Raw genomic sequence first — 16,346 nt, forward strand, 5'->3', positions numbered from 1 at the left:
GAAAACTAAATAAAAGGCACAGATAGCATAATAATAATAATCTAGAGAGAGATGGGTTCCAATTGGTGGCAGAAAAAGACAAAATAAGATAGGGAATATTCTTACTATATTGAACATCACGGCTTATATATATTACTATAGATATATATATTTCTTCTCTATTTATGTATATAATTATTTTATTAGTTGACTTTATAAAGAAAATAAAATTAGCGTGCATCAAGGTTCAAAATGCTTTTCAAAAGATGTAGACAGTACTAGTTTATAAAATGAACTCATTTTTACATCTATCCACGAACAAAATCATCATTCATGCAAAAAAAAGTTCTGTCTCTCATATCCAGTAGTTGTTTTATAACTCATCAAAATGACGGTACGTACGTACTATTATTAATTGATTAGCTATGCTTAGTTTTTCTCATCTTTTATTCTTCGTCATCAGCTCATGCATGCATATAATTAATACTACGTATAATAATGCATTTACGTATCTATCAGTATACATAAATATGATAATTTTGTATATATATTATATCTGTCCAGAAAACTAAGATGGTTATGAAGGTGAATATGACCCACTGTGAAAAGTGTAGAATTAAGGCCATGAAGACAGCATCTGATGGAACAGGTACAAAGATTATTATTCTATCGTTTGTAATTAAGGAGTATAGTATCCGTACGTCAATGTATTAATATGTATATGTTTATCTATATATATAATATAGGTGTGAGCTCTGTGAAGATATCAGATGGGGAGAAGATGGAAGTGATTGGAGAAGGGATCGATCCAGTTTGTATAACTCGTTCGCTAAGGAAAAAGTTTAGCTTAGTGAGGTTAGAAAGTGTGGAAGAAGTTAAAGATGAAGAGAAGAAGAAGAAGGAAGAAGAAGAGAAGAGGAAGAAAGAAGAAGAAGAACGTTTGAAATTTTGTCAAAAATTATGGAATGATTCTCCTATTTCTGACGTCTCTTACTATTATACTCCACACGATCAGAGTGGCTGCTCCATTATGTGATATTAATTTTGATATGTAATTTTGTTATTATTGTTTTTATTATAGGTTCGTTATATATGAACCTTTTAATGAGTACTTGCAATGGTGATCTTTTTCTATAATAGTCATCCATATATATATATGTTAATTATATAAATAATACCCTTTTACTTATTGTGCATGCAAGGTTTTTAATAAATAATTGTTCTTTCTTTTGAAAACTTAATTGACTAAAAAGAATAATAATAATAATAATAATAATCTCAATAACCCTATATACTTACATATGATATATACATACACTAGTGTCAGAATCACTCAAATTATATAGACAAGTAAACTAAGTACATAAGATATATAGAGAGCCAAAGCTCAAATCATTTTGATTTTTGTTTTCCATTTTTAGAAAGGTATGTGTATATATATAGAGGATTTTTCAACTCATAGATGGATAATTATGATGATGTGGCAATATAGTGACTTGGTATAACAAGTCACTGACAGATGAATATTTTTTTTCTACATTAATTTCAAATTTAGTTATTTTTTTTATCATAATAAATGTTGTTTCCAACTAAATGAGAGACACTAACTATGGTGCTGTTTGGTAACCATTAAAAAAAACAGTTTTTTGTTTAATTAATTAAAAATTTGACAATTAAACATAAAATAGTGTTTGGTAACTCTATTTTTTTTTTTTTTAAATTTTAAACAAAATTTATTAAATTATGAAAATAGAAAATTTTCACTTTCAAAATTTTTTTAAATTGTTTTCAACTTTTAGTTTTTTTTTCTAACAAAACATAAAAATAAAAGTTATCAAACGCATTTATTATTTTTTATTTTTAAAAACAAAAAACAAAAATAGTTATCAAACATATTTTTATTTTTTAAAAATAAAAAACAAAAATAAAAATAATATTTCCATTTTTGTGTTTAAAAAATTCAAAAATAAAAATTTTACCAAACACAACCTATATTTTCGAAATTGACATGCATTTGAAAAAAAAAAAGTTTACAATATTATATTTTCATAATAAATACACGTTTTTCATCAAGTAACCCTTCCAAAAATTTGAAAAAATCAAAATTTATTTTTAAAAATATTAATTAACAACTATAAATATGAACCATTAATTTTAATTCAATAGTTAATATTAATGTAATCATCAGGATAATAATTATTAAAAATACACTCATATATATATTAAGTAACCAGGACGAGTGCAATCATATATATTAAGTACTTAATTACCGCTTACTTAATCTTGTAAAAAGAAAAAAATTATAAATATCCACGGATCTTGATTCAAATAATAGTGATATATACAGAAGTATATATGATAAGTTTTTCATAACTTGCTGTATGGGATGGGGCATATTTTCACTTTCTGTATCAATTTCTCAGTGGAAAATGTTTACGAAACATACATATATATATTATATATATAAATGAAAGAATAATGATGTTCATATGTGGTCGTCAACATATACGACTTGGCCAAAGTCATCGTCGTATTTGACGAGAGTTCTTGTGGTGTGTAGTGATATATTGGACTTTTATTTTGGACTAAATGTTGCCGTGGTTGTAATGGCAATTATTTTGGACTTTTATTCCTATTTTTTTTCTTTTTTTTCTTTCTTCGGTTCTTTACTTAATTTCCACTTATGTTCCTACATCTATTTTGTCCTCTATGCAGCATTCGATTTATTAATTATAAAATAATGTGAATAATACTTTAACTAATTTGTTTAGACTAGAGCTGTCAAATTGAGTAGTCCTCCCTTAGGGTTAGGGTTAGCAAGATATAGATATACAGTAGTTAGTGTATATATATTGCTAGGACAAAAATATTGCATAATTAATTATAGGTGTTGTCTATAATATTATTTTAATAAATACACAATAATGTTCATTTGATACATATCATTTTGTATATTGAATTATATTATTCCATATATATATATATATATATCTTTTGAAACCTTTAAATGTAACTATAGTCTCCTCCCTGGACGGGTCTGAGGAAAGGACTACATCCTATCTCTTGAAAAAGCCTATGATATATAGTATATAGAGAAGAATTAATAATAAAAAAATAAAAGTAATTTGTACAATTAATCATAAGATTATATACACTCAATTATATATTAGCCATACGATAGTTATTATATATAGACCCGATATAGGGCTAGCACGTGGTTTCTACGTCTCTCTCCTTGTGTTTCGTACATTTCTTTTGATTTTTGAATCTATTTTTTTTCCTAAAACATATAATAAAAATTCCAATAAGCTAATTATTATCTTTAGAAGTGTCAAAATAGACTACACTAGACATATGGTAGAATTAATAAATTTAAGAGAAGTTGGTGGAAATAGATTCCTTTTATAGTGTATTTTGCACAATAACCTACTTTCAAAACATTTTAGTTAAATGACTTTTTTATTAATGAATTTTTTGTATTACTTATTTTACCCTTAAAATAAAATAATAATAAATTAAAATAAAAACCCTAATAACTATCATCTTATTCCTCTCACCCATCCACCCACACCCATCCACAACCACCCACTATCATCCCCCGCCGCCGCCGCCAACGACGACCACTGCCCCCTACTGCCGGCGAACACTGCTCATCACCAGATGCTGCCATGTCTCCACAAATCCAGCCACCACTCATTCAAAAAGTTATTGGTTTATAAATATTTTTTATATATATAAAATTGAGATTTTTTATATTGTTTTTGTAGATTTGAAATGCAAAATGATTATTTTAGTATATTGAAAGTATAAGTAAGGATTTAAGTTTATTTATGGTGTTTTATGGAGGTTAAAGCTTGAAAATCTGAAGAAAAAAAAATAATGGTGGTTTCAGCTATTTTCTAGATAGAGAAATCCATAATTTTTTGAAAGCTTGTCTAATTTTTCGACAATGAGTTTAATATTTTAGACCAGTTGTCTAAATTTCAGACCAGTAGTCGAATTTTTTCGACCACTTGTCTAAATTTTAGATCATCTGTCAAATTTAGACAGGTAGTCTAATTTTTAGACAGATCGTCATATATTTTCAACCACCTGTCGTTTGATTAATTTTGAACGAGTTATATAATTGTAATTGCTTTATGCATTTTGAAAAATAACCTACTTTCAAAGCTGTTCTACCCTACATCCATCTTCTCCTTGTAGTACAATATTCATGTATCAAACTCTTATAGTATGACTTGTATTGGATATTTATTAGCAAAGGCAATGGAATGGTATTTTGTTTATGTATCAAACTCTTATACTATGACTTGTATTGGATATTTATTAGCAAAGGAAATGGAATGGTATTTTGTTTATGTATAAAACTGTTCTGGTATACCACAAACTGTTATAGACTACTTCTGTTGGATGTTTCTGTTTTAGACCTCTTTGTGTTATATTTCGACAGCTTGTCTAAAACTTTCGACAGCTAGTCTGAAATTTCGACTGCCCGTCTAAAACTTTCGACGGCTAGTCTGAAATTTTGATTGCTTGTTTCAACATTTCGACAGCTAGTCTCTAATTTTGACGGCCTGTCTAAAACTTTCGATAGCGAGTCTAAAATTTCGTCTGCCTGTCTAAAAATTTCAACAGCTAGTGTGGAATTTCGACTGCTTGTCTAAAAATTTCGATATTTAGTCTAAAATTTTGATTGCCAGTCTAAAATTTTGACTGCCAGTTTAAAACTTTCGACAACTAGTCTCAAATTTCGACAAGTTGTCTAAAATGTTTGAAATGTCTAAAAAGGCTCCAATAACACAATAAAAGAACATATATCTCAATTAACATTTTATAAAGTTAAACAAGACTTAATATTTATGAGATTATGATGATTACAGATTGACTGGTACATATTTCAATCAAACTACTATGATGATCAATGATTGAGTGGTAGATAATCTATTAAGGTACTATTATGATGATTATGTTTATAGTATAAGAACAACACTTTATCATATAGAACACTTTATCATGTAGAATTGAATCTTAATTAATTATACTTTTTTGACAATTAGTCGTGAGTTTCGACAAATTGTTTAAAAATTTATAAAGTTAAACAAAACTTAATCTTTATGAGATTATGATGATTACAGATTGAGTGGTACATATTTCAATCAAACTACTATGATGATCAAGGATTGAGTGGTAGATAATCTATTGAGGTACTATTATGATGATTATGTTTATAGTATAAGAACAACACTTTATCATGTAGAATTGGATCTTAGTTAACATTTGTAGTAGAATCAATATTAGTAACAAGTTTATCCTTAATGAGCACATTTTCCATCTTCTTGATCAAACCAACACATAATGGAACCAAATCACGCTCTTGCCATGTAAAGAAACTAACAATGTCTCTACTATTTATTATAGCAATTGGTTCAATCTCCATCATTGTCGTTATCTTGTAAGTTAATTCTATATCGAAGAGGTTGCGATCAATTTCTGTAACTTCATAAATATGGTCAACTAACTCCTCATAAGTTAGGTTAGTTTGTACCAAACTTGATCTTGATCGTGAGCTATTTGAAATCCATTTCCACGAGTCCTCATCTTTTTTCACATTCAATCACATAATATTACAATATTTTTTAATGACATCTGAAAAAAAAATACAATAAACAAATATAAATTATTGGTATTACTTTGATTAAAAAGTTATATAAAAAAATGAAAATCAAGTTGAAAATCTAGAAATTCGACAACCCGTCTAAAAATTCGACAGGTGATTGAAAATATATGAAGATATGTCTAAATATTAGACTACCTGTCTAAATTTGACAGATGGTCTAAAATTTAGACAGGTGGTCGAAAAAATACGACTACTGGTTTGAAATTTAGACAACTGGTCTAAAGTATTAGATTCATTGTCGAAACATTAGACAAGCTGTCAAAAAATTCTGGATTTCTCTATCTCGAAAATAGCCGAAACCATCATTAATTTTTTCAGATTTTCAAGCTTGAACCTCCATAAAAACCCAGAAATAAACTTAAATCTTTATTACTTATACTTTCAATATACTAAAACAATCATTTTGCATTTTAAATCTACAAAAACAATATAAAAAATCTCATATTATATATATATAAAATATTTATAAACCAACCTTTTGAATGAGTAGTGGCTGGATTTGTGGAGACATAGCAGCATCCGGTGATGAGCAGTGTTCGCCGGCGATAGGGGGCAGTGCTCGCTAGTGGTGGTGGTGGCGGCGGGGGATGATAGTGGGTGGTTGTGGGTGAATGGGTGAGAGGAAGAAGATGATAGTTATTAGGGTTTTTATTTTAATTTAAGAGTAAAATGAGTAATACAAAAAATTCATTAATAAAAGAGCCCATTTAGCTGAAAATTATTGAAACTATGCCAAAATATAAATTGCACTATAAAAAAGGCCATTTTGCCAAGGACTTCTAAATTTAAATCTTAATTCAAGTGCCAAAAATAGATACTGATTAGTGTGAACCAAAATTCCTCATCAGGAAATTAATAAAAGAACTTGTTGTGATAATCGAAATCAAGTGGTCATCAATGGTGGATAGTCTAGTCTCCTTTTATATTATCTGCCAAACATGACATAAATATGTTATATATTTTCGTGTGAAAATTACATTTTATATGGGTTTTTCAATAAAGTTTTTTTTTTTATGAACAAAGAATTATATTGAAACACAAAAACAATTACAAAAACCAGCTCAAAAAGAGCCCCTCAATCCGAGGATTACAAGAGATTAAGCTTCTCAAGAAAAACTAAATCTTTACTTTTCAGCTTAGCTCTAGACAAATTAACAACTCTAGCTTTTAAACAACTTTGCACCTGAGAAACAACTTTGTTAACAGAAACAGAAAAGTAATTAAACAAACACTGATTCCTGTTCCACCAAACCAGATAGACTGAAGCTGCTAAACCAGCAGTTAAAACCTTCTACTGGATACCCTTCGGCTTCCCCACCATCCACTCAACCCAGTCATGAAATTGCACAGGCCAGACATTTCTGTCCAGCCAAGCAACAATTTGATTTCTCACTTGTTGAGAGAAATGACATTGAAAAAACAAATGTTCATGACACTCCTGCTGTAACTCACAAATTGGACAGAGGACAGAAGGCAACTGCAGATGACATCTTAATAAATTGTCTCTGGTTAACAAATGCCTCAAAGTAGCTTGCCAAAGTATAAATCTATGTTTAGGCAAGGTCAAATTGCACCAAACAACATGAGCAAAAGGAACTCTTTCCTTATTAACCAACTGAATATAAAGATTGCTGGTCCTCACCTTGTTGTTCACCAATGCTTTGTCTAACATCTCACCATTGATGACAGATTTCAGCTTAATTAGTTTGCGCCACTACCAGCTCATATCAGACTGAAGATTGTACTCCCAAATAGATTTCCCTTTAAGATAAACGACATCAATCCATTTCACCCAAAGAATATCCTGCTTAGTAGAAACAGCCCAGATATATTTAGCTAGAAGCACCATATTCCATTTGGCCCCTTCCCTGAAACCAATACCCCCCAAATGCTTAGGAAGGCAAACTTGATCCCAAGCCGTGAGGTAAAGTTTACTCCTGTTTTCATTCCAGCTGCTGGTCCCCCACAGAAACTTCCTACACATGTGATCAATCTCAGTAATAACACTCTTAGGGAGAAGAAAAATACTCATCCAAACGCTCTAATTCCCAATAAAGCAGAGTGTATAAGTTAAGCTTTTCCAGTAAAGGAAAGATGACGATTGGACCAATGATGTAATTTCAATTGAATCTTCTTTATTATATTAGCACAATCCCCTGCTTTCCATTTGGTAGGTCTCAGTGGGACTCCAAGATATTTTAGAGGGAATTCACCTTCAACAAAATGCAAATCCTTTAGGATATCTTTGGTCTCTGTCTCAGTTAAACCTCCAAAATACAATCAGGACTTCTCCAAATTGGCTGTTAAACCAGAAACAGCACTAAATGCTTGAAAGCACTCTTGAATAACCTGAACAGAAGCATTATTTCCCTTGCAAAAAATCACCAAGTCATCCGCAAAACATAGGCTCACCAAATTCAGATTTTTACATCTACGATGAAATTTAAAATCCTTATTCTGAGTAGCTTGAATGAACATCCTAGTAAAAAACTTTATAACAAGAACAAACAATAGAGGGGAAATCGGGTCCCCTTGTTTCAGCCCCCTCCTACTAGTAAAGCAACCATGCACTCTACCATTCATCAAAATTGAATAAGATGAATCTTTTAAACACATCATAATCCAGTTAATAAACTGGTTCGGGAAACAAAAGGCAGCAAGAATATCCTCTAAACAGTTCCAATCAATGGAATCATATGCCTTGCTTAGATCAATTTTCATCACACATCTAGGGGAAATATGCTTCCTCTTGTATCCTTTAAGGATATCCTGAAAAATAAGTATGTTATGAGCTAAAAGTCTATCCTTAATAAAAGCCCATTGATTTTGGTGTATTAACAGAGGAAGGACCACTTTCAATCTACCACACATCATCTTAGAAATACATTTATATAATGTATTGCAGCAAGCTATGGGCCTATAATCCACTGCCTTAGTTGGATTTGCAACTTTAGGAATCAAAGACAATATAACATTATTTAGGCCTTTAGGAAGAATACCTTGCTGAAAGAAACCCAATACAACAGCTGAAATATCATCACCAATCTCATTCTACATTGATTTGAAGAAACCCGCACCATACCCATCTGGACCTGGACTCTTGATTGACCTAATGCTAAACATAGCATTCTTTACATCCTTCTTAGTAAATGGTTTTATTAAAGCCAGCTGATGCTCTAAAGAAAGGATATTACCATGTATAAAGCAATCCTTAGGAATAGAACCCGAAGCCTTACTTTGGCTGCCCAAAACACTTCTAAAATGAAATAAAAAGTGAGCCACAACCTCCTCATAATTCTCAACTATCTGACCATTATCAGTCACAAACGAAGCTATTCGATTAACTTCCTTCCGCTGTTTCAAACAAGCATGGAAAAAAGATGTATTATCATCCCCAAACCTGAGCCAATTGACCTTGCTTTTTTGTCTCAGGAAACTGTCATATACTCTGGAATTCTGAATCAGATTATCAAGAGCTTGCTTTTCCTCAGCTTGAAAATCAGTAGAGTGAGGAGCTTGTTGAAGCTGAATTTGAGCCTGATTATAATTTTCCTTAGCCATCTGAAACTTTCGCTCAACATCACCTATCTCAGTCTTATTAAAGTACCTCAAAACGTGGCTAAGTCTCTTAAGTTTCACCAAAATACCATCAAACCCCTGAACAGAAACTGCTTTATTCCAACTTTGCATAACAGTGGGTTTGAACCTTTCATGTTCCATCCACATGTTGAAGAATCTAAAAGGCTTAAACCCAATATTCACCTCGCGGATTACCTTAATAAGGCAGTAGCAATGATCTGAGAATATGTCCCATTGTTTAACAGCAACCGAATCCGGGAAAACGTCTATCCACTCTTCATTTTTAAAAACACGATCTAATTTAGAGTAAATTCTAGCCCCATCAAATTGGTTATTAGTCCATGTAAAATGAGAACCAATCGATCTAAGCTCATCAGCCAAACCATATGCTTTCCACCGTTGAGCATCAACCAATTCAGCAGCAGCAACTGGACGACCCCGACATCTATCAGTACTTTCAAACACTGAGTTGAAGTCTCCTGCCATTAACCAAGGAGCAACTAGAAAATTAAGGCAAGATAAATCATGCCATAACTGAACTCTTTCAAGAACTGTGTTTCTCCCATAAACAAATGTCACACAATACTCCTTTTTAGACTGTAACTCCTTAATAAGAGTGTGAATATATTGGTCAATCTCTTGTAAAATATCCACAAACAAAAAATTACTCTTCCAAACCAGCAAGATTTTACCCTCATTATGAAATCCCTTATAATAGCTCCATCCATCAAAAAATCTGCCCATCATTTCCTCCACTTTCTCACCCCTTAATTTGGTCTCAAGAAAAGCACCCAAACCAATTTTATTAATCCTACAAAAAACACTGAGGGACCTCTGTTTTTCCCTCTTATTCAAACCTCGAACATTCCAGCTAAGAATTTGGAACTCCCCCATTTGATTTTTTGTTTGCACTGAAGTCCAATTTCGAACCATCCAGTCTCTTGTCCTGTAAGACATTATAAGTGTTTTTTAATTTGTTCTGAGCCTTGGTAGCCAACAAATTCTTCCCACCCACTTTCCTAGGGGTGACCCAGTCCCCCTCACGATCTAAATTGCTGTCTAAAACTTCTCTGTCAACAGCCACCTGATCTATCTTGGACACTTGATTAGTAGCTACATCAATAATATTTGTTTTCAGCTGATCATTTGAATTCTCCAGAGTATTATTAGTCGGTTTAGTCTTGAAACCAGATTCAATAGCTTGCTCTGAAGAACTTGCACCCTTCTGCATCTCCAATTTTCCCAGATTTGCTCCTTCAGCAGATTTATCTAAGTTAGCTCCTTCAGAGTTCTGTTCTTTTGGTCTCCAAATCACCTCCTTTTTCTTATTACAAGAAGATTCAGTATGGCCATACACCTTGCAGACCTTACACTGTGTTGGAAGCCATTCAAACTCAACAAATTGCTCCATCAATTGCCCTCTTTCATTCAAAAGCTGAATAGATTTCGGGACCTCATCAGCTATGTCAATCTCCACTAAAACCCTTGCAAATTGCATCATAGATCTATCCTTTGTAACCTTATCTACAAGAATTGGTTTCCCAAGAGTGCTAACCAAAGCACTCAAACACTTGGTTCCCCAATACTGTAACCCCAACCCAGGTAGTCTCACCCACACCGGTACAGATTTAACTAACCTCATATGATCTAATTCAGTGGTCCATGGTCTCACAATGACTGGTTTTCTATCAAAATGCAAAACCCCATTTTCTAACACCAAGTCTCTAGTAGCTTCATCTCTGAATTTAACCAGAGTATGACCTGCATTTAATCTCGCAATCCTCTCGATACCCAGTTTACCCCACATTCTCTTTATGAACCCTTCAAAGACTGTAAAAGGGGGATTAGCTCCTAAAACCATACATACCACAGCTGAGTTCCATATAGAAGCTTCAACAGCAATTTCTTCCAAATCCACTTGAGCAATTCGATGGCCATCTTGAATTAATGGTTCTTCAAATTGCAGTCGAGCACCCCCTTGTTTCGGCAACAAATCTTTAAACGATGACCACTTATCCTTGGCTTGATTTAGAAAATCGTTGTTGCACTCTTCTTGCTCACTCCATTTAAAACCAGAACGAGAAACCCCCGACCTATCCATGTTCAAATCCCCTTTCAACGAACCTCCAATCTCAGGGAAATCAGCCATGGTATCTTTGAAAATGTCCTCCATCTCAGTTGAAGGTTCTTCATTCTCAATTACCAGCGATTCTCCAACCACTTCCTCAGTCCCTAAATCTTCCCTACCCTTGTCAATCGTAGTAGGCTTCTGGTGGACTCTCTTACGTCTCGCCATGGAGCAGCTAGAGAGAACCCTCACGCCTCCAGATGAGCATTAATGGTTTTTCAAATAAAATATGGCTTTTTTTTACAAGTATTATTTTATGGCTTTTTAAAATTTGTATTCCCTTCTGTGGGATTTTTTTCCCATACTTTTGTAAAAAAATCATTATTATGCCATATTTTTTTTCCCATAATCTGTTTTTTTTTTTAATTAAATTTGTTCATACAAACCAAAAAAAGTTTAATTACCATATTTTTGCATATTAATGGCTAAAAATCCATATTTTCTTTCTCTTATTGGTAAAAGAGGAATGATATTGTGCAAATTAAAGTTGAAGAAAAATTATACTCCATATGTCCTTTTGATTTTTTTCTCATACTTCGTAGTTTTAACTCTTCTCTTATATTTATTCAAGAAGAATTTTAGAAGATTAATTAATACTGATTTTTTTTAAATAACTGTATATCAAGTTATTTTTGATAAATTAATTGTTATTTCATTTATAAGACGGGTAAAATATATAATGTTTTCAAAATGCTCTACTATACTTAAACTTTTTTTTATACTAAAAGTACTCAAATTTTTTAAAATGTAGTATTTGAAAACCTAAACTTGTATAGCTTAAGAAAAGGAAGACACATGAGTTGGTTATATTGTAGAGGCCATTCTGCATATTTAAATACAAATTTTATTTGTTTTGGACAACATAATATATTTAATCAGCAAAGATATTATATAATGTATAGAATTATGGAGCTAACGTTGCAACACGTCACATGTAAAAAAAAATCTTCGGATAAGTAACTAAATATATAAAGAATCATATGAACAATTAATTGGAGTTATTAACATTGATGATCATCATCTCACTCTTAATTCCACAAGTCTCCCACAAAAAATAATGGGCCCGTTTGGTAAAATTTTTGTTTTTGAATTTTTTAAACACAAAAATAGAAATTTTATTTTATTTTTATTTTTTATTTTTAAAAAATAAAAATATGTTTGGTAACTATTTTTGTTTTTTGTTTTTAAAAATAATAAACGCGTTTGATAACTTTTATTTTTATTTTGTTTAACAATATGAGGTGTTGATTTGAAAAAGAGAAGAAAAAAAAGAAAAATTGAAAACTATTCCAAAAAAATTTGAAAATGAAAAAAATTATATTTTCAAAATTTAATTATAATTTTAAAAAATAAAATAAAAATAGAGTTACCAAACACATTTTATGTTTAATTTTCAAATTTTTAATTAATTAAATAAAAACTATTTTTTTAAGTGTTGCCAAACAACACCAATAATGTTACAAACTGTATTTATTTAATTAATATTCTAATGTTCCAAGCTATGATTATTCTTCCATTATTATACCACACATTATTTGAAATAAAACACCAATCATGAAACATATTAAGGAATACGGCGCCCAAATTCCTATCCTTAACCCTAGTCTCTAGGAGTCTAACCAAACCAACTTCCCTAGTCAAAATAAGTTTTTTTTTTACTTCATATTGCTTCTGAGTTTGGTTCAAACCCCTCACATTCCACGAGAGAACACTACTACAAAAAAGGGCAATTGTGTCAGTCAGACGCGTCAGTCAACGCAGTTGACTGACGCTGTTGACCAAAAATTAACATTTGTGACAGTTAGTCACTGCCACAAATGATGGGGCCATTGCGTCATAACATACACTGACGCTGTTTAATGGGGCCGTTTGCGTCAGTGCCCCACTGACGCAAACGGGCCGTTAACAGCGTCAGTGAGGCACTGACGGTAACGACCTGTTTGCGTCATTGGGGCACTGACGCAAACGCCTAAGTGAAACGCGCGTTTCACTATGGAGCGTTTGCGTCAGTGCCCCATTGACGCAAACAGGCCGTTACCATCAGTGGGGCACTAACGCAAATGACCCGAATAACCTAAATAAACCCTCATCGTCCCGTGTACAGACCCATTTACCTAATGTTCAGAAACGAAAATGCTTGAAAAACCAGAGAAACCAGCGGCGCCTCCTTCCACATTTGCTCACCTAGGTACGTTTTTATCAATTTTTTTTTTTCAATTTTAATGTAAAAATAGTGATTTATATATGTTTATGTAACTTATATATAGTTTTTTTTTTAATTTTTTGTATAGATTTTGTATTTTTGAAGATTGTAGTTTGAAAACCCATAAACTTTCTTGGTTTTTTTGGGTTTTCTACATCAAGAACCCACATTGCTCAATTACCACAAGTAAGTGCAATTTTATTAATTTTTGTGATTTAAATTTAATTTTTGTGATTTTTTTTTATAAATTGACATAATTTCATATTTTTTAATTTTTGGATAGTTTTATATTAATGATTATGTAATTGTTTTAGGTTTAAACTTTGCATTTTAATATTTGATATTTTTAGAATTTTTTTATTATAATTTATTTTATTTTTATTAACTTTTTTTTTAAAATTTAATTTAATTTCGAATTTACTTATATAAATGAGTGTATATATATATTAACGAATATATTTTGTATAACTTTCATTTTGTTAATTGTTTAGTTTGATTATTATTAGTAAATTTTTGTTTATATTTTGTTAACTTTTTAAATTTATTTTTAAATTTTGGGTTTAATTGGTTAAATATGTATATATTAAAATTGTTTGTTTTTTTAAGTTATATTTTATTATTGATTTAGTTAGGATATTTATAGTCAATTTTTCTTTATGTGATTTGTTAAATTTTTTTTAAAAAAAAAACTTTATTTCTGCTTTAAGTATATAAATGAGTACATATAACAAATTATTTTTTTTCTTTAAGCACGTTATTGTTTATTTAGTTACAATATAGCTTTAATATAATTTTCTTTATATTTTGTTAACTTTTTTATTATTTTTTTGTTTATTGTTATATTTGAGTAGGTATTTTGTTGACAACTTTGTTGGTGAGATCAAGCTTTTGGAGGATTTTATATTAGAGGTAATATTTTAAACCTTAATGTATAATTAAGATATTGAACTTAGTAGATTGTACGAATTATAAAATAGTGGAGATAGGATCTGGGACTGTGTGCTGCGGTGATATAAGGTTGTAATTGTGCATGTTTGATTGATTACTTGATTTGTTGTATTTATGTGATGAATATAGGTTTATTTAATTTTTGGGAAATATGATAGAAATAAGAGAAATGCTGCCCAATTTTTTGTAAGATTTAGTAATTTGAGCAAGTTGGTGAGGAAATTTTAGTTTAAGTAGGTTTAATACATAGAAATTTAGAACACACAAGAGTACATATATTAACTTTGATATCTGAATTACTTTTATAGTTTTGATCACAAATGTTAACTCTAGATAAATGTTTTAAAAAAATTATATTGTTGTTTTTCTGTTCATACTGCTGTTTTTCTGTTTCTGCTGCTGTTTTTTTGTTTCTGGTGCTGATTTTTTTTTTTTTATCAAAATAGGCCAGGGAAATTGGCATAAACATTTGCAATTTCCCTGGTTAATACTTTATGTGAGAGTGCCCAACTGACGCAAAAAATACTCATTTTTAACATTTGTAGCAGTGCCCCACTGTCGCAAACCAGAGTTTCATTTGCGTCAGTGGGGCACTGCCACAAACTGGCATTTGTGGCAGTGCCCCACTGACGCAAATGACACTCTGGTTTGCGTCATGGGCAATTGCGTCACATATCAAACTGACGCAAAAAATCAATTATGGCAGTTATAAACTGACGCAAATGACCTTTTTTGTTGTAGTGGAATTTTATCCATTCACCATAGGAGGATCTCCCCCTCCTCAGTGACAGCAATCTCTTGATCTTCATTATTTGCCCACTTATTTGATTCTCCCAAGACTTGAAAAGTATTGGTCAGATCTTCAGGCGGTTTCTCCTTGTATCCATCATTTCCAAATCCTTTTCTCCCTTTTCCTTTGACTACACAGAACCCCTCTGCATCTACAATAACTTGTTTGCTAGCTGTTTTAACTTGATCCTTAGGTATCGAAACCTCAGACCCCAGTTGTTTCTTGCACATAAGTGTCTCATGCCCCAACCCTTTGCACTGTAAACAGATAATCAATTTCCATTCATAATGCACCATCACATCCATTTGTCTGTCCTTCTCATTGATAAAACTGATAATGCTAGGAAAGGATTGTGTGATAGAAACCTCAATCATTATCCTTGCAAAATTAAGTTTCTCCTTTGTTTTTGTAACTAGATCTACTTTTAGAGGTTTCCCGATTTGAGACACTAGCTTGTACAATGTCTTCTAGCCCCCCAATACTTCAATTCTAAATTTGTTAACTGAATCCAAATGGGCACTCTCTACATGTCTTCTCTTTGAAATTCTTCATGAGCATTCCAAGGTTTCATGATAAGCGGTTTCTTGTCAAATAACATAATTCCATTACTCAGAACAATATCCCTCTGTTCAACCGAATTAAACCTCACTATAAAGCTCTCTCTATAAATTATTTCTGGGCACTAGACACATTTCTTATATTTTATTTAGCTCTAAAAAATCTTCTCAATATTATTCTTTGAGTGTTAGACGAGTTAACGAAAAAAACAAACTAACATAAATAATTAAAAAAAATTAAAATATGATATTTTTTAGATATTTTACAATGCTAATTATTTAAAAATAATAAATAAATAATGAAATAAATTAAAATATGATATTTTTGAGATATTTTACAATGATAATTATTTAAAAATAATAAAATCATATGTTTTATAACTTAAATAAAATTTAATTAAACTTAAACTTATAAGAATAATATCATATTAAACATACAATATGATCTATTGTCAACTTGCAATAAGTTGCTTTAAAAAAAACTA

The 16,346-nt window shown here is 31.1% G+C and overlaps 3 protein-coding genes across 3 annotated transcripts; 1 reads left to right on the top strand and 2 right to left on the bottom strand.

Moving 5' to 3' along the window:
- Positions 1-218: 218 nt before the first annotated feature.
- LOC133784348 (heavy metal-associated isoprenylated plant protein 47-like) lies at positions 219-1,116 on the top strand. Its single transcript, XM_062223727.1, has 3 exons — positions 219-373; positions 544-628; positions 726-1,116. The coding sequence occupies exons 1-3, from the start codon at positions 368-370 to the stop codon at positions 1,013-1,015; spliced, it is 381 nt and encodes a 126-aa protein (XP_062079711.1). The 5' UTR covers positions 219-367; the 3' UTR covers positions 1,016-1,116.
- Positions 1,117-7,936: 6,820 nt separating this feature from the next.
- On the bottom strand, positions 7,937-9,979 carry LOC133785740 (uncharacterized). The gene is made up of 3 exons (XM_062224955.1): positions 8,739-9,979; positions 8,656-8,659; positions 7,937-8,425 (listed from the first exon to the last, which is right to left on the bottom strand). Exons 1-3 carry the CDS (start codon positions 9,977-9,979, stop codon positions 7,937-7,939), a joined length of 1,734 nt encoding a protein of 577 aa, XP_062080939.1.
- A 127-nt stretch (positions 9,980-10,106) lies between these two features.
- Positions 10,107-11,531, bottom strand: LOC133785741 (uncharacterized). The gene has a single exon (XM_062224956.1). It carries the CDS (start codon positions 11,529-11,531, stop codon positions 10,107-10,109), a length of 1,425 nt encoding a protein of 474 aa, XP_062080940.1.
- Positions 11,532-16,346: the final 4,815 nt, after the last annotated feature.

The sequence above is a fragment of the Humulus lupulus genome, chromosome 6 (genome assembly GCF_963169125.1).
Source record: "Humulus lupulus chromosome 6, drHumLupu1.1, whole genome shotgun sequence".
Taxonomy (NCBI): Eukaryota; Viridiplantae; Streptophyta; class Magnoliopsida; order Rosales; family Cannabaceae; genus Humulus; species Humulus lupulus.

Coding starts and splice junctions, on each gene's coding strand:
- LOC133784348 (XM_062223727.1), top strand. Junction 629..725: donor GACAGCATCTGATGGAACAG/GTACAAAGATTA, acceptor TATATAATATAG/GTGTGAGCTCTGTGAAGATA.
- LOC133785740 (XM_062224955.1), bottom strand. CDS start 9,979: ATGGGCAGATTTTTTGATGGATGGAGCTATTATAAGGGATTTCATAAT.
- LOC133785741 (XM_062224956.1), bottom strand. CDS start 11,531: ATGGCGAGACGTAAGAGAGTCCACCAGAAGCCTACTACGATTGACAAG.